At 45.3% G+C, this 27,239-nt stretch overlaps 1 protein-coding gene across 2 annotated transcripts in view; it reads right to left on the bottom strand.

Moving 5' to 3' along the window:
• ezrb (ezrin b) overlaps positions 1 to 27,239 on the bottom strand; it is a 49,535-nt gene that overhangs the window by 5,517 nt on the left and 16,779 nt on the right. For both annotated transcript variants that reach the window (XM_083790019.1, XM_083790018.1), the window contains exons 4-11: positions 23,289 to 23,384; positions 20,920 to 21,194; positions 20,311 to 20,394; positions 19,247 to 19,393; positions 5,903 to 5,999; positions 3,982 to 4,145; positions 2,574 to 2,704; positions 289 to 449 (exon numbers count right to left, since the gene is read on the bottom strand). In XM_083790019.1, the coding sequence (XP_083646145.1) occupies positions 289 to 449; positions 2,574 to 2,704; positions 3,982 to 4,145; positions 5,903 to 5,999; positions 19,247 to 19,393; positions 20,311 to 20,394; positions 20,920 to 21,194; positions 23,289 to 23,384 (1,155 nt within the window). The remainder of the gene's footprint in view (positions 1 to 288; positions 450 to 2,573; positions 2,705 to 3,981; positions 4,146 to 5,902; positions 6,000 to 19,246; positions 19,394 to 20,310; positions 20,395 to 20,919; positions 21,195 to 23,288; positions 23,385 to 27,239) is intronic.

The following is a 27,239-nucleotide window of genomic DNA, read 5'->3' as shown; positions in this document are numbered from 1 at the left end:
CCCGTAGCGGTGAACCCCACTGTCGCCATTGTATAGTGATGCATTGTGAGCTTGTAGATCTGCTATTTTTGGCAAAGAGACCATTTACCTCGTTGTTTATAGACCTGTGAAGGTTGAAAAACTGAACGTAGCACAGCTCACGTGTCTCACACATGTACGTCGCTCTGGATAACATTAACTGTAGCTACGTGAGTTTAATAATATCACAGTGTAAAGTACTGTAGGCGGACGGGATATAGGCGGGTATAGCAATGAGCAAAGCAGCCGTTGAATTGATATTGTTCTGACCAGATCTTCCTGGTTCCTCATCTGGTCCTCGGCCTGCCTGGCCAGCTCCTCCTTGGCCAGCAGCGCGGCCTGGCGCTCCGCCTCTAGCCGCGCCGCCTCGTCCTGCGCCCGCCTCCTCTCCTGCTCCAGGGTCATGGCTCTGCCCAGCTGCTCCTGGAGGTCTGCAGGGAGTCCATGGAATAAAAGCAAAAATGTAAATCTCAAGACTGAACATGTAATGATGATGTTTTAGGCCGACTCAGCTGAAGAAAGCTGGACATTCCTGAGGAAGATGCTTCTAAATTTGCTAGTTTGCTAGTTTTCTCACTTCACGCGTGTTGGGAGCTTATAGATTGGCTATTTTCGGTGCGCAGAATGCTTTCACAGAAGACATGCTGGAGAGAGAGAGGTGCATGCTGCATGCCAGTGGTTCTCAATCATTTTTCATGTCAATGACTGCCCAAATTGACACGTATTAGGCCGCAGACCCCCGGTTGATATGCCAGGCCCCCTTCCCATAAGAGAAGATTTGTACGACTATAACAGTGAATCTCAACCATTTTAATTTCAGGGACCCCCAGTTTGATATGCAGAAGGCCACGGATCCACATTTGACGCCATTTTTATCTCTGAAAACCCATTTTCAAACTGAGAGTGTACAAATGGAATCCGTTTGGTTCCATTTGTACACTCTCAGAGTTACAGACCCACAATGGACAAAGGGTCCGTTTGGTTCCAAACTATCAATAATTTAGCTGGGGACTGCCTGGTAGGCCACTGGACCCCTCAGGGGTTCACTGCTTTATGATAATCGTGGTTCTTCAAAGGATCCCCATAACTGAGAACAGACAGACGGACAGACAGACAGACAGACAGACAGACAGACAGACAGACAGACAGACAGACAGATCCTTTTAGACTAGGTGTTTGACTGTACTCTGTGCTTTTTGCATTTCTGTCTAATAAATATTCAATCAAACAGACAGTAGAATACATGGTTACAGTGCATGCACCCATCAATTATTTTCTCAGTATACTTTTTAATGAATTTAATATGTGTCTTGAATTGCAATAAAAATATATTACATATCAAGGAACAGACGTTTGAGATTTTTCTTTTTTTTAAATAATGGATTACGGTAAATCGATCAGTCTGATCAAACAATGCAGCCCCATTGTATACCGTCTCCTGCCAAATTGGTTACAATAATAAACTAGATTATTTTTCATAAACAATGCATTAAATTACTAACTTCCGCACACCTAGTAAACACTGTACATAGATTCCTGGAATTACTAGACAGATGCTATGGTGCTGTGATTTCATTTTCAAACTGAATCAACACCAGTGACAGAGGTTTAAGATATTAAAGCATTCGTCAGGGTTAAACCAGGTAACAATAGTAGTAGACAGTAGTACACATAACTTAGATAGGCCAAGTCTAACTCTAGCTCCAACCTAATATGTGCCCTGTTATTGTATTTGATTAGAATCAATTAGAAGTAAGCGGTACAAGAATGTCAGCTCTGTGGAAATGTTAAACATTTAACAAGCATGCACGTAATTCATGACAAACTGCAACCTCTCGGTTTGCTCTTGAATAACATTTTGGACAGAGTGGATACTGTATTAGCTGCATGGATGAGAGCTACAACTATGTTTTAAATCATCATAACTTGTATCTTGCATCACGTAGACGTGAGAGGGACCGAGATACTGTACGGCTGTCCTTGTGCATTGTGAGAAGCCCCAGAAGTAGATAATAAAATGAAATTATATATATACAGTATACACAGTCCAACCTGAGGTGTCCATTTAACTCTGACTGCACAACTGGAGAAGTTTACACCGAGGATGTCTTATAACAAATAAGCTATATGGAATTCACAGAAAGAAGTCAAAATTACTGTAATTGTAAACCAGCATCTGCAAGGAGCAATACTAACAATAAAACCAGGAGAACTCGAACACAGTGGCCAAAGAAACCTGTGATTTTACATATCCGACTACATTACACAAACACACACACACACACACACACACACACACACACACACTCTCTCTTTTCCTAATTGCAAGCTCAATTCTAAACACATATTTTACAATAATACTAATAAATAAATAAAAACGCTACTCTTGTAAGGACAAGGAAAAGTCTCAAATTCTACCTTACTTGTGTGTACACTTGGCCCTCAAAAGTATAGCAATCCAAGTATGCGCACGCGCGCACGCTAACGCTAACGCCAACACACACACACATGCTCAGCCTACTATCGAGGTCAAGGTAATGGAAGCAGCCTCCTACCTTTCTCTGCCTTTTTGGTTTTCTCCTCAAACTGGTAGAGCCTCATCATGAGCTCCTGCTTCTCTCTCTCCATCTGTTCCTTCTCTTTCTCGATGGCCTCTCTTTTCTTCTTCTCATTCTCCAGCTGGGCCCTGCAGATAACACACACACACACACACACACACACACACACAATGAGAGCCGACACTGCTTAACGACCACTAAAACAACAAGCACGCGCACATGCTCAGTCTTTTGTCTCTACGCGCATTTTTGTTTTCATGAGATCATATTGTGGACGGTTGGTCTGAAGAAGCCAGCAGGCACCACGTTAGCCACTTATGAACCCGGCGTCAGTGCAACCACACTTGCAATTTCACTTCTTCAAGCTCACACAGCGTCACGCTGTGTGAGCTTGAAGATCTGCCATTTATGTACAGTGGATATCTTAGATATTTATTGTTTTCTCCTCTGTCGCTCCCTTTGAGGGGCACTAGCCCCTTCAATGTTTGTTTAGAGCACTTGATGTGAATCGTTTGCAGGCCAGGTCTATGGACTTGTTTAGGGCACTAGATGACGAAGCGAGACGTCATGTGGCCAATATAAATACATTGGGCGCCCCTCACTTCACATGCGTGTGATGTTTTTACTTCATGTGGTTGCTGTAGGCAACACAATATTCTGGGTCACTTGAGCACTTATTATATTATTATATGAAGATAGGTTGAAAAGTGGTGAAGTGGTCCTTTAACCTTTTCTGTAACCCCAAAAGTCTATTTTCTGTCCCTTTTCTGATAGGACAACATACGGATAATGTCCAATCAGTCGGGAGTGACATCACAAGACAGAATTCATCAAGAACATAACTTTCTAGTATCACCCCCCCCCCCCTGGTTTACAGAGGGACTGTGTAGTGTTGGAGAATAGAGACAGATGCAGTGTATGTGTGCTACATGAGTTACATCACTGTGTTTGAACAGCTGTGCAGGACAGACACGCTGCTGACAGCCGAGAAAAGCTCTGCATGGAGAGCACTTTAAATCCTCGTCCCCAAGTGGGTTGAAGTAGTTTTTCTCCTACAAATGGTATAAATATATAAAGGCGATACGCCTTTTGATATTAGATACCTGCATGTAGCAGAGCAAATATTTCAAAAATCTGCCTGATGACGTCACTGGAAGACGGTTTCTAAACTGCCCACAGCCCTCCTATGATACACAGACTGAGTAGAAAGAAATCGTGCCATTTTATCATGATTATTAGTGAGGACCTATTATATGAAGATAGGTTAAAAAGTGGTGAAGTGGTCCTTTAATCCTGGTTTTAATGGGTTCATGTGACAATAAAGTCTGAAATTCTGATTCTCCCACTGGAGAAGTAATTGCTTCCAAGAATTTCCCTCAGAGTGTGAAGCTGGACTTGTATGTACCTCTCCATTTGTTTCTGGTGTTTCTCCTCCCTGGCCTGCGCCTTCATCTGTTGCACCTCGATGGTGTCGGGCTTGCGGCGGCGCATGTACAGCTCGTGGTTGCCCATGCACAGCTGCAGGATGCGCTTGTTGATGCGTAGCCGAGGGGCGTAGAAGACAAAGTCCTTCATTGTCAAAGGAACAGGGAAACAGACAGAGAGAGAATTAATAAACTCCAGAAATAGCTAAATTAGCAGATAAACAAACGTTGTGATGCGACACATTGTGGCTATTTTCGCTCATTTTGTTGCTGTAGGTCAGGGGTTTTCAACTGATTATGAACCAGGGACCACCACCCTGACTGAGAATCAACCTGGGGACCACTGTTGTGTTGGGAGGGGGGATATGGGCGTGGTGTGGGGGGAAAATTAACCTTCCATATTAAAATCATGTTGCTGTTCATTGTAACTTACTGTATGTATGAGCGAGCAGACGCATGCAATTAATTATGGGCACATTTCCTTATAATGGTGACTCAACCAGGCAAACCGGTACAGTTTCCCTTGTGATTCTACCTCCCTTCTCTGTTCTTGACGTCCGACTTCCCAGTAACTGACAACATCGATCGAGCGTCATCGTATGTCACCACGTCATTTACTGCATTGTTTCTCGACTTGTGGTCAATACAATAAATTAAAATACAAATCTTCCCTTTCCTACATTACTAAATGCATGGTCAGGGACCACATGCAATACCTTCACGGACCACCAGTGGTCCACGGACCACCTGTTGAAAACCCATGCTGTAGGTAGTAAGACAAAGGGCGCGTTCGGAAATACCACACCGGAGCACACTCGCCTATTAGTTTGCATTGCACAGTGGGCTCAGTGCGCTATTTCCGAACGCGCCCAACGTAGCACATGTACCAAAAAACATACAAAAGTTGAAACATGGATGCGCAAGGATTCTGCCCAATATGCACTGCACATTGTAATTGTATAACATGTAATGTTATCCTGTACAGTCCGAGATTGTCCCGATAGCAGAGTGGTTTTAACGTGTTTTAACCACATAGGCTCTGATTCCTGGGTCCGATTCTCGGCTACTCTTCCCCAGAGCCATAGAGTATAGACAGAGTTGCGACATTGATGGGGCAGAAAACAGCCCGGTCACGTGGTTCATGTACTCGCACGAGCCCATAGAATCCAATGCATTGCGTAAACTTCCGGTGTCCCAATTCGCCAATAGAAGTCTATGTAGAAGAGCCGCCATTGGACTGGCCCCATGAAGTGAACGGAGTTGTCATAACTCTGTCTTACTCTATGGCTCTGCCCTCCCCCATCCCGGAACTCCTCCGAGACACTTTGAGAACCACCGACTGTGCTAGACGATGGTCCACTCACTAACGCTCAGTGGTGGAAAAAGTACTCACATTTGTTACTTAAAAAGTGTCAATACTGCAATGTACAAGTTAGTATGTAAAAGTACTAAAGTGTTGGTATCAAAATGTGAAAGCTCACAATGCAACGCATTGTGAGCTTGTAGTTTGTAGTTTGTAGATATAAATATATATAGGGCTGAAGTAGTTAATGTAGTAATAATGATAAAGAAAAACTAAATTTGGAAATAATCAAGTACAAATTGCTCAAAATTTTACTTCAGTACTTAGTACTAAATGTACTTATGTTACTTTACACCACTGCAAATGCTCAGCAACTGGGGGGGGCTCTGTGGGGGTGTTTAGCAAAATATAATGTTGGTTATTTAGCTTTGGATATTGGTGGTGACTTATATGTAGAATTTGAGCATTTAGCAGACGTTCCTATCCACGTGAAGGGTGCTTATTTTTACCTTTTACCTGTACTAGCCAACTTATTTTTTTAATCTTTATTCTCTTATTTTATATGCAGGTCACTCAGTGAACGAGTGTCTTTCACTCACCGGGGCCTTTTTGTCGATGGGCTTGATGATAAACTTCTTATCGTTGAAAGAAATGTTCCTGATCTCACTCCAGGGGAAGCCGATCTTTGGGGTTAGTCTGTGGATGAACGCACATCATTGAAATAATCAATAATAATAATCAATAACAATAATGTTACCACTCCTCCTTTTGGATATTTTTGTGCACACAAACTATTAGGAGCAACAGCAATTTGTTACAAAATAATAAATGGTCTGCATTTATATAGTGCTTTATCTAGGCTTTCCGACCACTCTGAATTACTATAAAAGAAAATGTGATTGTAAACCGTAATGTAAATTGAATATGCTTTAGAAATAACTTCACATTCAACAATTGCACACATTGCAATGGAACACAGACAGCCTGCCACTATCTTGTTGGGGGTGGTTGAGAACCACTGGCCTAATGCAGTAATGCATATCAAGCTGGGACAGTCAAATTGTAAAGGGGTGACAATGGGCTCTATGCACACACGCCATTTTGAAAAGAACTTTGACCCCTTCCCTACTTTCTTCACAAAGGTGTTACCACTGATACTAATGAAGGCTCTGTTCCATAATGGTCAAACAGAGTCAGGGTGCTGATATTGTGCGTGTTGGCTCACTGGAAAGACTCTGCTACACCAGTGGGTCTCAAAGTGTACAGTACTTGAGTGGGTTCCAAATGGCCCTGTACGTGTGTGTAACTCTGAGAGTGTACAGTACACTGTGAAATTAAAATGTTTGAGAATCACACTGCACACTAAATGGAACAGAGCCTTAATTAGTATCATCATCACCTGTGAAGGAAGTAGGGAAGCGGCCCGGAGGTTCTTCTGTGTGCATATAGCCCATTAGTGGGGTAAGTCACATAAGGTGCCAAGCTGCACTGTGTGCCACACACTACATTAAACATGTCAGGCCTGCTGGCTGTGAACGGAGACCTGTACTGTATCAACAGTACAACTATGAGGTATGAACCGCGCAGGGTGCGGTCGACCCCTCCATTGTTAGCAGATACAATGCGTTGGATGCCAGGCTCATTCAACGTTGCCTCACACAGTCACAGCGTCAACATCCAACCCAGCTGACATTGATTTCTTGTTACTTAAGTAAAAGTAGCAGCAACACCACCACAATACAGAAATACTCTGTAACAGAAACAGTCTGGTACAAGTAAAAGTCCTGTCTGCAAAGTTTTGAACTAAAAACATTGGTAGCAAACTTGAAATTATAAGAGACTGCAGGCTTTCTATTCCTGTACAGTTTAGCATGCTATAATATAAGCCATTGTACTCACATTAATAAGCAATGTGAATTTTGAAATGCCCAAACCTGCCGATGACGTCACTGGTAGGCACATTTCTGGACTGTCCACAACCATCCTCTGAGGCACAGACCAAAATGCCACCATATTATAATGAGCATTAATGAGGAGGACCAATTATATTAAGACATAATGTATATTAATTATTTGAGCTATTTCTTCCCCCCACAGACTGCAACTTCTACTCTCTGCGTCAGCAATGACTCTGCATTAGCCGTTTCAGTATACATACTGTACATGGACGTTAATTGAACCAGTCAGCATTATTATTGCGACGCTGTCACTTAGTATAGCAAATATCCTAGCTGACCATTTAGGATAACTGCTCTGTTTATAAGAGGTGTCCAAGATGACAAGATGATAAGGCTTCTGGGACCACTACGCTGCTGTAAATGCTGTTTTTCTGCTTGAATTGTACACTTCACCCCTGTCTGGAATATTAATACGTAATATTATAATAGTACAGTACTAGCAAATGTAACGTGTGATTTTCCACCACTGCCCTAGCTGACACACTTCTGAATGCAATGTAGTCGCTAGGCGAGCTGTCTGGCTGGCTGCCACGACAACGTAGCCTAATCCTTTACTGCCTGAACTGGAATTTCAATCAATTACTGACCCTGACGCATGCTGATGAACTGAGAGCTGAAGAATGTGGAAGTTATCTTAGCAATTTGCCATTTTTCTGTTGCTGCTTTTGAGCCTACGTGGTGTGGCGGCCGAGGCTTGCGTTCGCAATTAGTGGTGGAAATCCATGCGGTCGGCACGGAGTCTCAGAAGGTTTGGGTGGCGTCGTTGGACAGCGGCGGACAAAGTACCCAAAGTACCCAACCAGCAGTACTCCAGTCACAGTACAGATACTCCTGACAAAGTACCCAACCAACCACAGTACTCCAGTCACAGTACAGATACTCCTGACAAAGTACCCAACCAACCACAGTACTCCAGTCACAGTACAGATACTCCTGACAAAGTACCCAACCAACCGCAGTACAGATACTCCTGACAGACAAAGTACCCAACCAACCACAGTACTCCAATCACAGTACAGATACTCCTGACAAAGTACCCAACCAACCACAGTACTCCAGTCACAGTACAGATACTCCTGACAAAGTACCCAACCAACCACAGTACTCCAGTCACAGTACAGATACTCCTGACAAAGTACCCAACCAACCACAGTACAGATACTCCTGACAAAGTACCCAACCAACCGCAGTACTCCAGTCGCTCAGATACTCCTGACAAAGTACCCAACCAACCGCAGTACTCCAGTCACAGTACAGATACTCCTGACAAAGTACCCAACCAACCGCAGTACTCCAGTCACAGTACAGATACTCCTGGTTAAATATTGCTCAACTACAAGTGAAAGTTGCTCTGTTAATCTTTATCTTACATTGTGAAAATAGCAGATCAACACGCTCACATACGGTCACTTTGCAGGGTGGTGTGAGCTTGTAGATCTGCTATTCTGCTATAACTCACATGGTTGATTCATAGTGTATTGCTCTATGTTTGGGTCCCTTCCTAGAAATGTACATTTGTCTCAAATGTAGTGGAGGGAAGTCATAAGCTAAAAAATCCAGTAAAATCCAGATACTAAAAAGATGGACTTAAAAAACCCATTAGAACCGAGAAAGCATCTGTGTCATTTAACGCTGGCCATTCAAAATATTATACAGCTCACAGCGTGTGTTTGTTTTTTAAGTGCAGTACTCCAGTATAGGTACTCTGGTACTGTGGGTGAGGGATGATGATGCCACTACTGGCCGTTATTATCCTCTTCAGACGTCTGTGATTAAAGTACATTTGAAGTCACTTTAGCAGCTGCTGCTAACGGCAATAAAATAGTTCAGTCGAGACTTCATGCTCTGTTCAAACCTGGCTCAATAAGTGAAAGTTACTCAGTGCAGTGCAGACGGTCCAAATAAGGCCTTGAAATAATGTCTCAAGATGTGCCATGTGTGGATTTGTAGCAACGAATTATTAGTTATTGAACACACCATTAATTCTTTTTTGTAAAAATCCTACGTCTGAAAGCCAAACCTTCTCAAAGCTCAGCTGTGTCTGTGTGTGCACGTGCGTGCGTGAGCTTGTATTACTATACATAGTTAATAGGGCCAAATGTCAATGGAGTGAACAAGTATAGTAGAATTTGAGGAATAGACATTGTGAGGACAACTTTCTTGGTAAAATGTCCTCGCAAGTATTTTAAATAGAAAACGTGTGCGCGCGCACCGTGTGTTTGACCAGGTGGTTGCTAAGAGGAAAACCTGGCATGTCGTTCAAACCCAATCTTTCCTAGCGGGAACGGAGCGGCCCGCTGGCTACAGTACAGTCAGTGGAACAACGGTGGAGAGCGAGGGGTTAAACGGCTCCTCCGGGCCGGCCTTGCCTCCTCGACGAGGCCTTGTTGTTGGCAAGCGCTGCCGCGTTGCCGTGTTCTCATTGGACAGCCCCGCTGTGGTGGAGGTTAGGCCCTCACATTCTTAAGTGCCGCACAGCTTGAAAAACCAGTCGCGGTAGCCATGGTTACCGTAGAGGGCACCGCGGCAGCGGAGGAGAGGCATTCTCTCTTTACTGATCCCAGGGAATTAATCCATTAAGGGCCGATTCAGTGTGTTTCTATATCAGTGGTTCTCAAACTATTTCACGTCAAGGATCCCAAAAGTTGTATTGGCCACCGACCCCCATCTGAAAATATGTTGTTCCAGGGACCCCCCCCCCCCCAGAAGCAAAGATATGAGTAAAAAATGTTTGCTGTGAAAGAATACATATTTTTCAAAAATAGCTTGTAGTGCCGCACTATGAGCTTGTAGATCTGCTATTTTTCAACAGCTAAAGTTTAAAAGTGATTAAAAGCTAAGGTGACACAGACACATTCCAGGTCTCAATGGCTTAATTAGGGAGACAGACAGACAAGGATTGAGGAGGCAGATTTGCACACAGACGGAGGGGCCTTATGCTCAACCTATGCTCGTGTTAAGGTGCCGTGCGAATATAGCCGCTCTAAAAACTCACAGCGTGTCACATTGCGATCCGCTATTAAGCAAAACAACTCTTCTAAAATAAATAAAGCATTGTTACGTTTTTTTTAATGCCACCACATATCTGGAACCAACTCCCAGATAACTGCTGTTAAATCAAAGACAAAGACCTTTCTTTTTGCCACAGCCTTTTACCGAGTTTTTTTCCATCTTCTGCACTGTCATTTTCCGTTTTATTTGGATTTTGTCTTATACTTTTGTTTTTATTCCACTCTCTTGATACTTGAATTGTTAATCTTTCATGTAAAGCACTTTGAATTGCCTTGTTTAAATTTGCTGTACTGTACAAATAAACCTGCCTCGCCTTCAAGACTACAGTCAAGCCAAACAAGACTAAACCAAACAGTTTTACATTATCAGTATGAGAAACTAATCATTTAGAGAATTCAATAGAAATGCCAGCAGCAGACAGAAATCACACCAGTTCAAAAAAGGCTCCACTCCACTCCAGTTCCATGTGAGCCATATGTGGCCGGAGTGCCCAGTGGATCCACGTTCTCATTAAGCCACCACTGAGTGGATGCATTCATCTAGCCCCCCAGCCAGAGCAGCTGCAGAGCTCCATGCTCCTTTCAGTGGAACTTGGCATGGCGCGCGCTCACTCACACGCTGCGTTTCAGAGCCCAACGCAGGGAGCAACGGCCCCCGGTTGTCAACAACAAAAGCTGGCGAGTGTGGTCAGCAGAGGAGGAGAAGTGCAACTGGCAGGGCTGGCCGCTCGCCCGGGTCAATGACTGGAAGGTTCGTCCAGCTAGGTTTAGGCGTGGGGAGTGGGTAAGAGCAGTGGTTCTCAAACAGCTGGGTTTAGGCGCGGGAGGGTGTGGGGGGGAGTGGGTAAGAGCAGTGGTTCTCCTTAAATTGACACTTATTAGCCCGCGGACCCCCATTTGAACAGATATGGCAGGCCCCCCCATGAGAGAAGATTTGTACCTATAGCAGTGATTCTCAAACCGTTTAATTTCAAGGACCCCCAGTTTGATGGCATTTTCCTCCTATATACACAGGTTTAATGTTTGTTTTTCCTTAGACAAACATTAAAATGCCATTGACAATGAACAGAGTTTAATGTTTGTCCATGTTTGTTTTGTCCTAGATAAGAGCACGGGTAAGAGCACGGGTGTGAATCTGTGACCCCAGCAATGTACACTGTAAAATGAGTGTTGTGAGAGGGTACAAATGGAAACAAACATGAGTTACAGACGCATAAGGTTCTTAAGGTTCTTAACTATCTATCATTTATATGTGTTGAAGTGTCCCTCAGCAAGACACCACTATTGTTTTCTCATCTCGATCTGAGCAGCCATTGGCTGGATGAAGCTGAAACTCAATTTCCTGTGGAATCAATCAAGGACAGGTCTACTTTGAGGGAGGTCAAACCTAATGACATGATTTACCAGACCCCAGTAACACCACCACCACCCAGACCAAGAAACAAACAGGGGGCGGAAAATTCCAAAAGTGCATCAGCAGGTGAACAGACTAATAATGCTTCAAAGACATTTGCCGCATAGTGATGGGATTTGTCACCCAGCCACAGACATACAGTAAACACCACTATGAACATAGTTGAACCTTGAACACTACCATCACTGAGTAACCAGGAATTCAATTAACAATAACCTGTGATTCGTATGACCAGCGTTGAAGGAGCCGGACACAGCACACACTAGCACCGTCTCCTAAGCTTTTAGCACAATGTGCAGAATGATGATGTTTTAGGGATTACCATTCTAAACCTGCTTCTGAATGTATTCTACGACTAGTTTGTCTTAAATAACTTTAATATCCATTATTACTGATGGTCTCAACTTTATACGAGCCAGTTGGTTAGGGTTGTGCACGATTTATGAAACTTGGTTGTGAGCCGTGTCGCACATCGAAAATAGCAGCTCTACAAACACACAATGTGTCACACTGCTGCTATTTTCGGTGTGTGACATCAGACTGCAACTACGTGCACAGTCAGTGTAAGTCAAACTCATCTAAGGTGAAGTAAAAAGATACTTATTGACCTGCTGACTTCCTGTCATAGGGTCTGCTGGAGTCAGTCTCACGTAGCCAGACAACTATTTCACAATCTCCAAATGCTATATAGAGTCTGGAACTACACATCCCGAAAGCCGAGAACGGAGGTAGTCATCAGTTTGTCAATTCCGTTCGCGAAAATATGTTTTAAAATATCTTTACCATTTTGCAGAATTTCCATTTCTGATAAGCAGCAAGCTATATACTGTAGGCTTCAATTATTTGGATTTAATTTGGGGGGAAGGTGCCGCTTTATCCTATTATCCTAGGACGGAAGCATTCGAAAATTGTGGGAGGCAACAGTCTGGCAACTTGGCCATGAACTTCCATTTGATGCGACCAGACCAGTTCCCTCACAATGTGTGTCACTGGTCTGGTTACTGCCTGGGTGGGTGGGTGGGGGGCAGAAATAGTGTTGATTTCATCAACTAAAACGATAGTTACGTATGTAACTACGGTTCTATGAGTCCTGAATGACCGCCAGAGGCGGTGCTTTAAGCACTGAATACGTCCCTTCGCGCATGCGCAGTCGAGTATTTTATACCAACAATGTCGGTTGACCCCGTGATGACCCGGAGTCGTCTATAACTTCCGGCAGTCGTCCGGGGCTCAGTCCCTACAGAATCTTCTCGCGAGAACACGAGGATTCTGAGTGACAAGAGTGCCTCTGGCGGTCATTCAGGACTCATAGAACCGTAGTTACATACGTAACTATCGTTCTATTTCGTCCCTGCTGACCGCCAGAGGCGGTGCTTTAAGCACTGAATGACTTATACCAGCCAAGTCACGAGGAATCCTGATTACAGACCTCAAAGGGTAGAACCGGAGGATTCGGGGAAGAGGGCCACGTCCACTGGGTGGGGAGTGGCAACATTCACCCTGTAGTACCTTGAGAAAGTGCCTGCCGAAGCCCATGAGGCGGCGGCACAAATGTCCTCCAAGGGCACCCCTCTCATGGCAGCCCATGATGTGGAAATGCTCCTTGTAGAGTGGCACCGTACCCCTGATGGTACGGGGAGGTTACTTGCCTCATAGGCGTGGCTGATTGTGTCTACAATCCAGTGGGACAGGCGCTGCTTGGAGGGAGCGCCGCCTTTGTTCACACCACTATGGCAAAAGAACAGCTGCTCTGCTCGCCTGATGCGTGCAGTAGCTTCAATGTAGGCTCTCAGGGCCCGGACTGGGCACAACAGCTCCAGTTTGTCTGTCAGCTCCCCAGGTGGGGGGTTGAATCGAGCCAGCCTGATAGGCCGGTTGAGGTGAGCCTGCGACAGCACCTTCGGGAGGAATGCTATGTTTGGCCACAGCGTGACCCCCGAGCCGTCTGCGTTCCACCTCAGACATGATTCGCTGACTGGCAGAGCGTGCAGTTCACTGACACGCTTTGCCGATGTAATGGCCAGGAGAAGGGCTGTCTTGCATGACACCCACTTCAGCTCTGCCTGTGCCAAGGGTTCGAAGGTAGGCCCGCACAGGGCGTCCAGTACCCGGTTAAGGTCCCATGAGTATGAGAATGTGTGCTATAGAGCGGAGCGCACCACTTGCCGCTCCAGCACATTGCCGTGTTCGGCCCAGTAGACTGGCATAAACTTCATAACCCTGTTGGGTCCCATCAGATTCAAGACATGTCGACACCCGTCTGTCTTGCGTCACGAGGAAGTATGTAGATCGGACTTCCCTTAGTGTGACTGAGGATATACAGCCTCTGTTGCGCCCTTGGGCAGGAGGACACATCACTCCTGGTCTGATAGTAGGGCTCTCGTCATGTTGCTGATAATGGCCATTTTGACCCGCCGGATATGGGGGGCTGGCGTCAGAAGGCACTGCACAGCCCGGAAAGTCACAGTCACAGTCAGGTCCCTGCGTGGGACGCCAGGGAACACGCTGGCCTCTAGTGTGGGCCGGCGGTGATACGCGAGCTCCGAGGGCAGTCAAGATGATTTCATCAATGTTGGAGCTCGGCCCTTTGGGAGGCGGGATGTGTCGTAGGCCTGCAAGCTGCAGCCTGGTCTTCCCCCCCTGGATGGTTCGCTCCGGCAATTCTCGCCCGGCTGAACCACCTAGTGCTCCTGGCTCCTCAGGGAGACTACGGAGAGTTGGCCTAGGCTCATCAGTCAAGCTTGACTGTGAAAACCCGACTTGGCGACGGGCTAGAGATACGATGGACATCAGCCGCCCACGCTCTGAGGACATGACGCCAATGCCTCCAGTGACACACCAAAGGTGACTGAGCCAGTATTAACGTTGCCACTATTAAGTGTGAACGGGAGGCCCCAGTGAGCAGGTTGTCTGTGCTCCTGCACTGGGGTCGAGGTCACCTAGCGTTCTGCCGCCGGGCCTCGTTGGGGAACACAATGAGGGATGCAATGACAGGCTTGGTGGCTGGCATGTAACCCAGGCCAGCCCTTATCGCCTTGTGCGTTCAAATCTATTAAAGTGTCACGTCGCAACGGGTTGTCTCAGGACACTTTTCCCAATCAGGGCAGGGCTGCCAGGATTTCACCATCGGTATAGAGATGGGAGAGGGCCCTGATCGTTCGCCCGGCAGGCCTGTAGCTGTCTCAGGTACAGGCGTGGGGGACGGCGAAGACAGCAAGAAGAAGGCGCTTGGAGGAGCCGACTGCCTGCTTTAGTATGCGTTCCACGGCTATGCGCATGAGCTGAGAAGTGGGAGGCCGGCTCTGATGCCTGGGAGGCACCGCCTTCTGCATCTTCCTCATAGTCATGGAAGTGCGTAGCTTAAGCTGTCGGGGAGAGCACATCAACCTCGAGTCAGTTGTGGCATCGGAGAGGTAGGCGCCTCGGCACCCTCCGAGGTGCCTAGGTGTTATCTGAAGTGAGCATGGCCCTCATGCGGGCCAACTCTGCAGGTAGCTGAGCCCTCTCGGATCTGCTGTAGTCAGCGGTCAGACCTTTTCCTCCTGGCACACGGGGCAGGACCAAGGTCGGCTCACGGCTGAAGGAGAGCTTCACACGAGGTACAAAAGTGGGAGCTCTCCATTGTGGTGGCACCGGTTACTCTGGACCGGCCGGTGCACACAAGTCCCAACTAGCCCAGGGCGCGGACGCTACTGGTTGCTAGGTGTTGGCCATATGCTTGAGGGAGCGCATACGCTGTCTGTACCAGCAGAGGCTTTCGAGGTACGAAAGTGGGTGCTCTCCGTTGTGGTGGCACCGGTTCCTTTGGACCGGCCGGTGCACACCAGTCCCAACTAGCCCAGGGCGCGGACGCTACTGGTTTGCTAGGTGTTGGCCATATGCTGCAGGGAGGGGGCGCGTACGCTGCCTGTGCCAGCAGAGGCTTTAACTTAGATCGGCATATAATGACTTAATCGAAAAACTGAATGCTGCTATACCTGCCGCAGCATGTGAATATGCATTTACGTTTATGCAAATGCTCATTGCAGCACTTTGAGATTCAACCAGATGTAAAGTGCATCATAGAAACAGCACACAAACGTTGCTGTTAGATAGACTTTGCGACCTGCATGGTCGCGGTGGGGGAGGGGAGCTTTACGCTACCTGTACCCCCGGCGGAGGCTTACTTATAATTTATGATAATAAAGTAGCCTTCAGTCAAGGTTTGGACGCTGCTATGTAGCAGCTGTAGTGTTTCCTATGTGACCGTTTATCACGGCACTATGACGCTTATCCAAACTCCAGTGCATTATTATTTATGTTTGCTAGTCCAGAGCGAAACAAAAGACACTTCCAATACACTAGTCACGTGTGCACTACTACGCATTCATGCTGGGAGGAGGGAGCGCTACCGCTGCCTACCCCAGCCAGGTTCGGTTAAATAAACCGACACAAGCTAGTTTTGGAGAAAAGGCTACAACCGATAGCTCCACCGATAGGGGCCACCTGCTGAAGGAAGGGAGCGCGTACGCTGCCTGTATCAGCTGCAGCTAATGAACATAACAAGCTATACACCAATAGCTGTTAATAAATGCTTGAGCTAACAAACGATTAGTAGTAAGTAACATCAAGCTGGCCGTATGCTGGAGGAGCGGAGCGCATACGCTGCCTGCCCTGTACCAGCTGGGCCAACAAACAGTAAGGCAAGCTATATACAGATAGCTTTTTATCTTCAATAGTATAATAAGCGCTTGGGCTACAACTACAGGTAGCAGCGCCAGTTAGAGAGCTATGCTGGAGACCAGCTAGGCTACTAAAAAACAAGACAAGCTATAGCCTGTTCATACACAGCTTTAACTTTAAGCTACTGGTGGCAGCTGTGAGCTACGCTGTCAGCAGCGCCAGATACTCTGTGCTGGGGACCAGCTGGGCTAATAGGACCTACAGGTACCCAGGGGCACTAATCCGACCTGTGGGAACAAACCAGGTTGCACCCACTGTATATGCAAAAAACTGTTAATGGAGCTTTGAGCTCCAGACATACTGGTAGCAGCTTCAGCTAGGCCCACTACTGGGGGTCAGCTGGGTTAACAACCAGACAGGCTATGTACACCAGTAGCTGTTAGTACTATTTTGCTACAAACTATACTGGTAGCAACATCAATACCCTGGGAGGACGCAGGAAGCTGCTCCTGTACCGGGCTGATAATAACAACAACAATACAGCTATTCGCAAAAGCAGTTAAGCTTGAATGCTGCCAATATCGGTATATGGCTTTGGCCAGCAAGGCTCTTGCCATCACCAGCAGGGGCTAAACAAAGCTTAAAAAGTAGCGTGTTTAACAAACGAAGGTAATATGACAGTGTTCTTATCCTTCGGCAAGTCTTATAGTCGCTTATAATAAGCGCTAGCGTTCACAGTCGAACAGACCTCGTATGCAGAGCAGGGAGGCGGCGCGAACGCAGCCTTTACCCACACACAGGAGGTTATGCCATGATAAGTATATGATATCATATGAACGTCTGTTTAGCGGGGATAGCGCCGCTTTAAACGATAACGTACCTTCTGTCCGGGGAGGGTTTTGTTAGCCTTCATTACCGGGGAGAGAGATTGGACGCACCTGCGTCCACGTGACATGGGTTGTCACCGAGTGCCTCCCTCAGATGTTGGGGGCCAAGGCACCCAGGGCAGAGGTCATGCCCATCCTCTGGCCGCAGAGGAGCCTGGCAGGAGGTGCACAGGTGGTGGCGGGGTTCGTCCATTGGAAACCCGCAGATGTAGCCCAGAGCGCGGACGCTAGTGGTCGCTAGGGGTGGAGCCGTAAACTGGTAGGAAGGGAGCGCGGACGCTGCCTGTGCCAGTAGAAGCTACTGTAGCTGCTAAAGGCCGCTTAGCTGGAGGGAGGGGGCGCGCACGCCGCCTATGCCAGGTAAGGGGTGCTCTAGCAGAGACCAGTATATATGATATATATATAATGATATAGTTATATATATATAATTTCAGAAAAACCAACCTATAAAGTGGCAATGGCTCTGTGCCGAAATTAAAGTACACTATTTGAGAACAAGTGACTAAATCAGTCAAGCCAATTCATATAACCGGGGTTACTGACGTAACCTCGCGGTGGTGCTATATAGCTGGCCAGTGCCAGCAAAGACTCATTCAGAGAGCCAGAGTAATATAGCAGTAAATAAGTACACTTATAAGTAGTATAAGTATAGGTAGTATAAGTATAAGTAGTAAGCAAATAATAATAGCGTCGACTCACGTGCTGGGAGCGGGTAGTGCTAACGCTTGCCGTCACCAGCACTGCGGCGCAGCCTTCGTGGGAAAACAAGACAGCGTAAGCTGTCAAAGAGAACGAGCTATCCGTTCAACTTTGACGGGTGTTAAACGGGACGCTCAGGTCGCCGTTTGTAGCACGCGGCGGTGCTATATAGCTGGCCAGTGCCAGCAAAGACTCGCTCAGAGAGGCAGAGTAATATAGCAGTAGATAAGTACACTTATAAGTATAAGTAGTATAAGTATAAGTAGTATAGGTAAGTAGTAAACAAATAATACTAGCGTCGACTCACGTGCTGGGAGCGGGTAGTGCTAACGCTTGCCGTCACCAGCACTGCGGCGCAGCCTTCGTGGGAAAACAAGACAGCGTAAGCTGTTAAAGAGAACGAGCTATCCGTTCAACTTTGACGGGTGCTAAAACGGGACGCTCAGGTCGCCGTTTATAGCACGCAACCGTGTGTGTTGCAGGGAAGCAGCGCGCACGCAGCCTATGCGAACAGGGGTTGTCTGCTTACCTTGTTCCCACGGGGAAAGAAGACGATGTGAAGCCCAGCTCCACTCGAAAACGATACAATAATAGTAGTATTAAGTCGCAGTCCCTGGAGGGCGAACGCACGCGTCACAGCTCCGACCAACAATGGTCGCGGGACTACCGGCGACTTAGTAGTAGCAAAGCAATAGTTCTGTTATCGTGCAGTTTAATTCTGCTGTAGAACTCTGTGCTATGTACAACTTGCGCAAAGCGAGAAGAAATTAGGGACTGAGCCCCGGACGACTGCCGGAAGTTATAGACGACTCCGGGTCATCACGGGGTCAACCGACATTGTTGGTATAAAATACTCGACTGCGCATGCGCGAAGGGACGTATTCAGTGCTTAAAGCACCGCCTCTGGCGGTCAGCAGGGACGAAATAGAACTATGATGAAAAATGTTCGTCGACTACCTTTTTTCACTGGCGAAAAGTAAATAAAAAGTAAATAAATACTAAGCTATGATGACTAAAGCTATATAAGACTAAATATTGACAATAATAAAAACTAGACTAAAAAGTTAAGGAGGGACTAGTGGATAAGAGATCCAGTAGAACTAAAAGACAAGTCATTTTATGTTTGGGTACGTTCTGAAATAGCCGATCTATACAAGCTCACACCGTGTCGCATGACATGCGTGACTAAATTAAGTTGTATTCCAAAGACTAAACTAAAAATCATAAATTTGCTGTCAACATCAACACTGGGCAGAAAGGACGGACAGAACGTTACGTGACACCATGATGCGATGTGCGTTTGTTTCCTTACTTGTCTTCTTTCTCGTAGATGTTGAGGCCCAGGGCGTCCACCCCCAGCCACAGCTCTGTTCCCTTCTTGTTCTTGATGTCAAAGTAGTTGACTCCGTACATCTCCAGGTCCTGGGCTATCTTCAGGTACTCCAGCATGGCGTCCTCCCTGCAAGGACAGAGAGCTACAGGTAAACCAGTGCACACTCAACCAGAGAGAGAGGGAACGCACACATCTACTTAACTGTATCGTCTCTGTCGGGTGGAAAACTCATGTTTCCAAAACTATACTTTTCAGGATTTGAATTAAAACATGGCAAAAGTAGCATATCTACAAGCTCAAAACGCGGATCTGCTACTTTTGATGCTTTTGTGTGACGCTGTAGTATGATCAAGTAGGGCAGGGGTTTTCAACTGATTATGAACCAGGGACCACCACCCTGAGTTAGAATCAACCTGGGGACCACTGTTGTGTTGGGAGGGGGGATATGGGCGTGGTGTGGGGGGAAAATTAACCTTCCATATTAAAATCATGTTGCTGTTCATTGTAACTTACTCTATGTATGAGCGAGCACACGCATGCAATTGATTATGGGTACATTTCCTTATAATGGTGACTCAACCAGGCAAACCGGTACAGTTTCCCTTGAGATTCTACCTCCCTTTTCTGTGGAAGTTCTTTACGTCCGACTTCCCAGTAACTGACAACATCGATTGAGCGTCATCGAATGTCACCATGTCATTTGATTTACTGCATTGTTTCTCAACTTGTGGTCAATACAATAAATTAAATTAAATACAAATCTTCACTTCCCTACATTACTAAATGCATGGTCAGGGACCACATGCAATACCTTCACGGACCACCAGTGGTCCACAGACCACCTGTTGAAAACCCATGAAGTAGGGCGTTCATTTATGAAAAAACACAAAAAGTTAGAATGTGGAGATATGAGGTTTTTGCCCAACAGCAAGATACAGTGAAGATATAGTGAAACTACAACAATATCAAGAAAATATGATAATATTCAACGTGGCCAGATGCCATGTCATGTGATAAGCCTAATGACTGTTCCAAACACTCACTTGAGCATCCCACGGTGTTCCTCATGCCAGACCTGAATCCTCTCCTCCCACTGCTCACGGGACAGCTTGTGCTGCTCCAGGACACTGCGCACAACAAAACCATAAACAACACGCAACAAACACAACACAAACAAACAAACACATCCCATGTCAGGTATATAGAGAACAGATACAGTATTCACACAAAGGTAACATTATCCGGGATAAAAGTCGCTGTTCTTGTGCAATTTATCCAGAGAGACTGACTTATGGTCTAGTTAACAAACAGCCAGGTAAATAGTCACATACTGTACGTAGAGTGGCGCAAGAACAATGTAGTGCTTTAAAGAAATTAGGAGGACACCAGGTAAACAATGAGCCTAGATTCTGTCTAAACAAATGATCTAAATCACTGGTGGTTCCCAAACACTGGGCCAGGACTCGGGAACCACTTCTGGGTCGCAGACACATCTTCATGGGTCAATTTATTTTTTTGTTATCTACATTTTGTTTTAATTATTATTATTATTATTAACAAAATGTAATAATGTTTGTAGTCATTTCATCAAGAAATGAAAGAAAAATCTAAGAAATTCCACAAATTAGAAAACTAAATGTTTAGAATCTCACCGCTGGGGCAGCAGTTTGTCCGAGGTGAGGTATCCGGGCCGGTGGACCTCCTTGGTGAAGTCTCCGAACTTGGCCTGGACGGAGTAGGAGGCGAGCAGCACGGCCGTCTCGGGCGGGCAGTACACCTCGTCGCTGAGGATGCCCTCCTTCACCTGCAGGAAGAACAGCTTCTGCGTGATGTCCTGGATCAGCTCCTCAGACACGTCCTCGGGGAAGAACTTGGCGCGGAACTTGAACTGCAGAGGGTTCTCCTTCTTCACGTCCTGGGAGGACACCTGTGGGCGCCGAGAGGAGAAGACACACGGTTATATATATATATTTAGACTTGAGGACGCATCTGTGTCACCTTATAGCTTTTAACCACTATTTTGAACTTCAGCTGTTAAAAATAGCAGATAGCAAAAGCACTGTGAGCTGCTATTTTTGTTCTAAATCCTAAGAATTTCCAGAAAATAAATTATGTTGCTATAAAGCTCAAATAAATCACAGATGCTTTTCCGGTTTTAATGAGTCGAACGACTACTACGTCGAGTTTTTTATTTTATTTTTATGTTTACAGTGGTTGTCAAAGTGGGTTACAGTATGTGGTCTTCCATTGACAGCCTTGTTAATGCAAATATTACACACACTGATAATGTAATGTAGGCTAAAGAAAATATGATGGTAAATATCCTCTTCCCACAACTTAAGTGAGTCATTTTTCCCTAGCAGCCCTACACAACAACTTAGTTATGTTTAGCAGTTCTACGAGTGTATTTCCATCTGGTATCTATAATTTGCCTAGAGGAGGGCGGTGGTACAGTTGAAAAACCCTGTGCTAAGTAAGTGTTTACACAATGCATGTCCTCCTCAAATTTCAAAACAGGAACCAAGCGGTCTTGACAGAGGTTCAGAAGTGAACAGGGGCCTCCGCATCTCTCCAGCTCTTCAGTAAACAGAAAATACATTTTCAGGTCTGAATACCAATGTTGTATGATGTCATACAAACAACAATAAAAACAAAACACCTTGAGCATTAATGTGTTGTGCGACTTCATTCCATAGGACTATAATGGTTCTACAGACGCCTACAACCCTCAGTGTTATTTATCCATCCAACTCTGAGAATGTACAAATGTATAACCAAATGGACCCGTTAAGGAGGGGTCCACGTGGTTACATTTGTACAATCTCAGAGTAAAATGAACACGTGAGGATTTCTGTAGTATATGAGCACCTCGGGGCTGAGACACGGTGAATGGAGACAATCTGTGTTTGCTCAGGGATAACAGTCGAGGAAAGCTGGAGGCCGTTTTTATGATGGTTCACAAAGAGTTCACGCCGCTGCACACGGCTGATTACAGAAGCCAGCCAGCCAGCCCGCCGGCCGGTCCGCTGCAGATACCGACCAGATGACCACGGCTAAACAATCGCCCTCCGCGGAGGGAAGCAGAACACGGTGACCGCAACCCCATCGATGTGAATAATGCATGCATAACATGGTGGCTACTGATTGACTAAAGTGGCAAACAGCAGAACAAAGCGATTCGGGCCCTTCCCTTTGAAAGAATGCAGTCTTTCACTGTGCTTTCGGTATTCGTCTCGATTTGAATGGCATTTCAAAAGTCGTTACAATGTGCCTGCGTGAGGACTTTTGAGGTGAGGAGTGATTATGGCCATGTCGTAAGACTTACACATACAGTACACAAAAGGACCTTTAGTGTTCTCGAGATCGATGTTCCAATACCACTTTTGCCCATCCTAATATCGATTACGATATGTGAACTTGTACCAGTGAGTTAAAAATACACACATAATATACCGTACATGCATATAGTCTAGCCACAGTTTATTAAACTATGCACACACTAATAGCACAGTGACAGGATAACAGCAGTGCATCATCACAGACAAAAATCACACCTGTGTGAAGTGAGTGTTGCAACTCCGTGTGGGGGTCATTTCTCAACCGAAACAGTTGAGAAATGACAGTTACCGTGTGGGTGTCCCTCTACTGTACTGTACTGGCACACCCAAAATCACCATATATACAGTTAATATGTGCATGTGTGTTTGTGTGTGGGACTGTTAGGTTGTGCACAGGTGGTGAAAAACAACCATGCTGTTTTCGTGCTCAGACGCACCCACCCAGCCAGGCAGCCACCCACCCACCCACCCACACAGCTCCGTAAGGGAGTGGTTGCACCACTCAAAAATGAACAAGAATTCGTTAGTGTAAATGAGCAATCATATGTGATAAATGATGTGACATTGCATGGGCATGCTGATTTACCACCACAGTTCCTCTTCGACCAACACACACATCAGATCATAAATATCATATAAAACATCATTAATCAAAATAATATTATATTGAAGCTGGAGCTTACCTTTTTGTCCAGTTTGAGCCAGGTGAGGTAACCTTTGCCATCCATATACTGAAGCCCAAAGTACCAGACTTCCCTTAATCCAATGGTTTTCACCACCTGCATTGAGACAAAGAGAAGAGTTCAGAACAGGCACTAAGCCATACGTCTCAGTCTGGGACCCGAGGGCACTGGGCTCTATGCATTCATGCCATTTTGGAAAGAACGTGGAACCCTTCCCTACTTCCTTCACAGGTGTTACCGATGCATATATCTTTTCTACGTCCGAGCATAGACATGGTAACGCCCCGCCTGCCTCTGATTGGCCTACTACCGACACTGCCGGCCTTACCAGAGTTTCCTCCGAGGTGGAAGATACATGCTGGATTGTCTGCCGATAGTCTGCTCCGTGGTGGGAAATAAATAAATAAAGCAAGTACGATATAATACAAGAGAATGACAGCTTGGAGCGCGTGACAGTAACTTATTTTTGTAGAAAAGGCAAACTAATATTGTTTATGGTGTTGGCCTTTTTATTTGTATACATGTGTGAAACTTGAAACATTATTGTACTGTAAAAAGGTCTCTTTTCCCTTGATCTTTATCTTTTTTAGTGAGTATTAGTTTACTATAATTTGATTAAAACCTTGATCTTTATCTTTTTTAGTATAATAGTATTAGTTTACTATAATTAGATTAATACACGTACACGATAATCAACACTAACACTTTAATTTAGAACACAGCCAAATCAAATCATAGTACATCAATCAATTATTCTACAAAATGTTACTGTCGCCATTCTCTTGTACTTGTATTATTTCCCACCACGGAGTACCCTTGCATCTCGGAGGACAGGCAAGACGGGCAGTGTCGGTAGGCCAATCAGAGGCAGGCGGGGCGTTACCATGTCTATGCTTGGACGTAGAATAGATATACGCGTTACCGATGATATTAATGAAGGCTCTGTTCCATTCTGGTCAAACAGAGTCAGGGTGCTGCTATTGTGCATGTTGGCTCACTGGAAACACTCTGCTACACCAGTGGGTCTCAAAGTGTCCTTGAGTGGGTTCCAAATGGGCCTGTACGGGTCTGTAACTCTGAGAGTGTACAAATGGAACCAAATGGACCTGTAAGATCTACAGTCTACAGTCTTTTAATTATGGAAGAAACCACTTCCTGAACTGAACGTGAACTCCAGCTCAGCTGTAGAAACAAACAGTCAGCTGCAAAAAACCGACGTTGTAGAAATGTATTCGTCAAACTTCATCCACTGAATTGTGAAGAGAGTGTAAGTTGCAAAACTCGCTATACAGGGACAGAAACTGTTCTGGATCGATTTGCTGAGGTGTAATACACAATTTGAAATGTCTGCCAACCACGTTTTTAAATGATATTTTTAAAAACTAAAGAATAGTGACAATAGCAGGTCTACAAGCTACTGTGACACATTGTGAGCTTGTAGATGAGAACTATATACTGTAGGGGTATATGCATGGTTAGGAAAATACCAACCCACCCGCCTTGTTTTGTCAAACTAATATCTAAATCAAGTTATCTTTGCATTAAACTCCAGAGATGGCGCTGTGCCAGCACCGGGCCTGTGAAAAGGCCTGTGAGTGGCTTTGGCAACGCCTGAAGAAGCTAACCTTAAGGTGACATACTCAGGTACCAGACTAATGTGGTGGACAGCCCTCATAGGATTACACATTCCCAGGCCTAAACAGGGGGCCTGCTGCAGGCCTATACAGTCCAACTAAAACCGTCATTGAAAAATATATTTTAAATTTTGCAAAAAAATTAAAACGACACTGTATTGTGTTCACAAAATTAACAAATGAACTAAAATCATAGAGAAATGTATTTTCTCAATGATTGTCCTAATTGAATGTCCTTTATTTCAGACATAGCCAAAATAGTCGATCTACAAGCTATACAGCGCAAACTAAATAAAAATAAAAGCAAACTAGAAAAAGTGCCCTTCTGGGCACAGGTCTCCACCAGGTTATCCACAGATCCGTGCAGTTAGAGGTAAAAACACTTTTGGGCCAGTTATAGCGCCACCTTGAGGCTGAGTTGAAATTGTTCATGTGGCATTTTGTCCTGGGCCTAGTGGGAATGTGGGTGCACAATTTCACGGAAATCACGCGATGTGTTCATGATTTGCAGCATTTTGTTTGAAACTGAGCACTCCTGTGAACTTTGGAAGCCAATCTTAACCAATCAGGATGGAGTCTGAGAAATCTGAAAGAGCGGTTTGGTTGAATGGCTCTAGAGAGACTGTGTACCAATTTGCGTGATGTTTGGACAAAATCTGTAGGTGTACTGTGCAAAAACTTGTTTTGCACAAAGCGGCCTCCTGGTGGCGCTATAACAGACCGTTCTGGAAAGTTTGGGGCAGAGGTTCATCGTTGGCATCCAGGGAGTGTGTGTACCAATTTGTGTGATGTTTGGACAAAATCTGTAGGTGTACTGTGCAAAAACTTGTTTTGCACAAAGCGGCCTCCTGGTGGCGCTATAACAGGCCGTTCTGGAAAGTTTGGGGCAGAGGTTCATGGTTGGCATCCAGGGAGTGTGTGTGCAAAATATGGCATCGACCGGGTTAACGGTGGCCGAGATTAGCTGTTCACGGACACACGGACGGACACACGGACGGACACACAAACGGACGGACGGAGTGCAAAACATACTCTCCCCACATGCCTTCGGCCTGGTGGAGACAATGAAAGATTCTATACTATAATAACCTTGTTGGCCTGAGGACATAAGTTCACTCATCTTCTGCAGAGGATAAAATACAAGTGCTAGAATGCCATTTTGATTTACCAATCATTGTGCCGTTGCTCAACTCTGTTAGTTATAAGGATCAAATTGCTCTGTAGTTTCACATAGTGAGCAGCGATATACAAAAAAATATACTCACGTAAATACTATCTGCAAGTATTCAAAAGTACAAATTAAAAAGATGCTTTCCTGGTTTTATTGGGTTAATAATAAATGACTGTACCCTCTCACCCTGCTCAACTGATGCCTGAAGATTTTGGTTCCAACTATGTATTCAATATGTCAACTTGACAACTAGTAGTTAGTAATTAGATTTGGGTTCCGTTTCTTGACCGCACGTGTCAACAATGACCTATAGATATGCAGTAGCATGCCATTTAGACAGAGGCTAGCTTTGATGTTTACAGTGTATCCTAGTTTGTTTGAGACACTACATTCTTCTCTTTGCACTGCATTTGTGTGATCGTTTACCCAGTTGTTTGTTGACTAGGCTTCATGTTTATTCTGCTTACTCTGATCTCACACTTGTAAGTCTCTCAGGATGTGAGCTTTAAAGTGTATTAGGATTTTCTGCATTATTCTATCACACCAATACCTCACTGCTCAAACTAATAAGGCCTTTCAATAGTTGAATCTTTGTGACAGAAAGAAAGGAATGCTGAATGCATACAGTAGATACCAAACCTTGGTTGTTGTGGCACTATGTAACCTTTTGTATGAAAACATTTGAATTTTGTCTGTGGTATTTGATCTCCCTGTTCTTCTATTGAGACATTTAGACTGTGTCAAAGGTTATGTCTCACCTAGAACCTACTAGGGTGAACCTAGGGTTCAAATCCAGTGTAGAAGAGGGAAGTTACATAGTGCAGCCTTAAGGTTGCATTCAGACCTTGGAGAGGATACAAATAATAGTGTTGCATGATGCATGCCAATGTGGACAGATCTTTACAGTAGATTTTCTAGGGTCTGTAACTATGGACTATGTAGGGCTATGTAGGGCAACACACCGTGACAGAACAGGCCGAATTGGAAGAGTTAGACGGAAACAATGCGGTCCTATTGTTTGAGCAGCGAGTAGGAGTGATAATGTACTCTAGTGAAAGTGCATTATAGGGTGTGCTGCATGATTAGCATCCTGTGTCATGTGCCATGTTGGAACACAGACAGAGTAGAGAGGTCAGGGTCAACATA

The sequence above is a fragment of the Protomyctophum parallelum genome (genome assembly GCF_964188405.1).
Source record: "Protomyctophum parallelum genome assembly, chromosome: 19".
Lineage (NCBI taxonomy): Eukaryota > Metazoa > Chordata > Actinopteri > Myctophiformes > Myctophidae > Protomyctophum > Protomyctophum parallelum.
The sequence above is the reverse complement of the archived record's forward strand: the minus strand, read 5'-3'. Positions and strand labels throughout refer to the sequence as shown.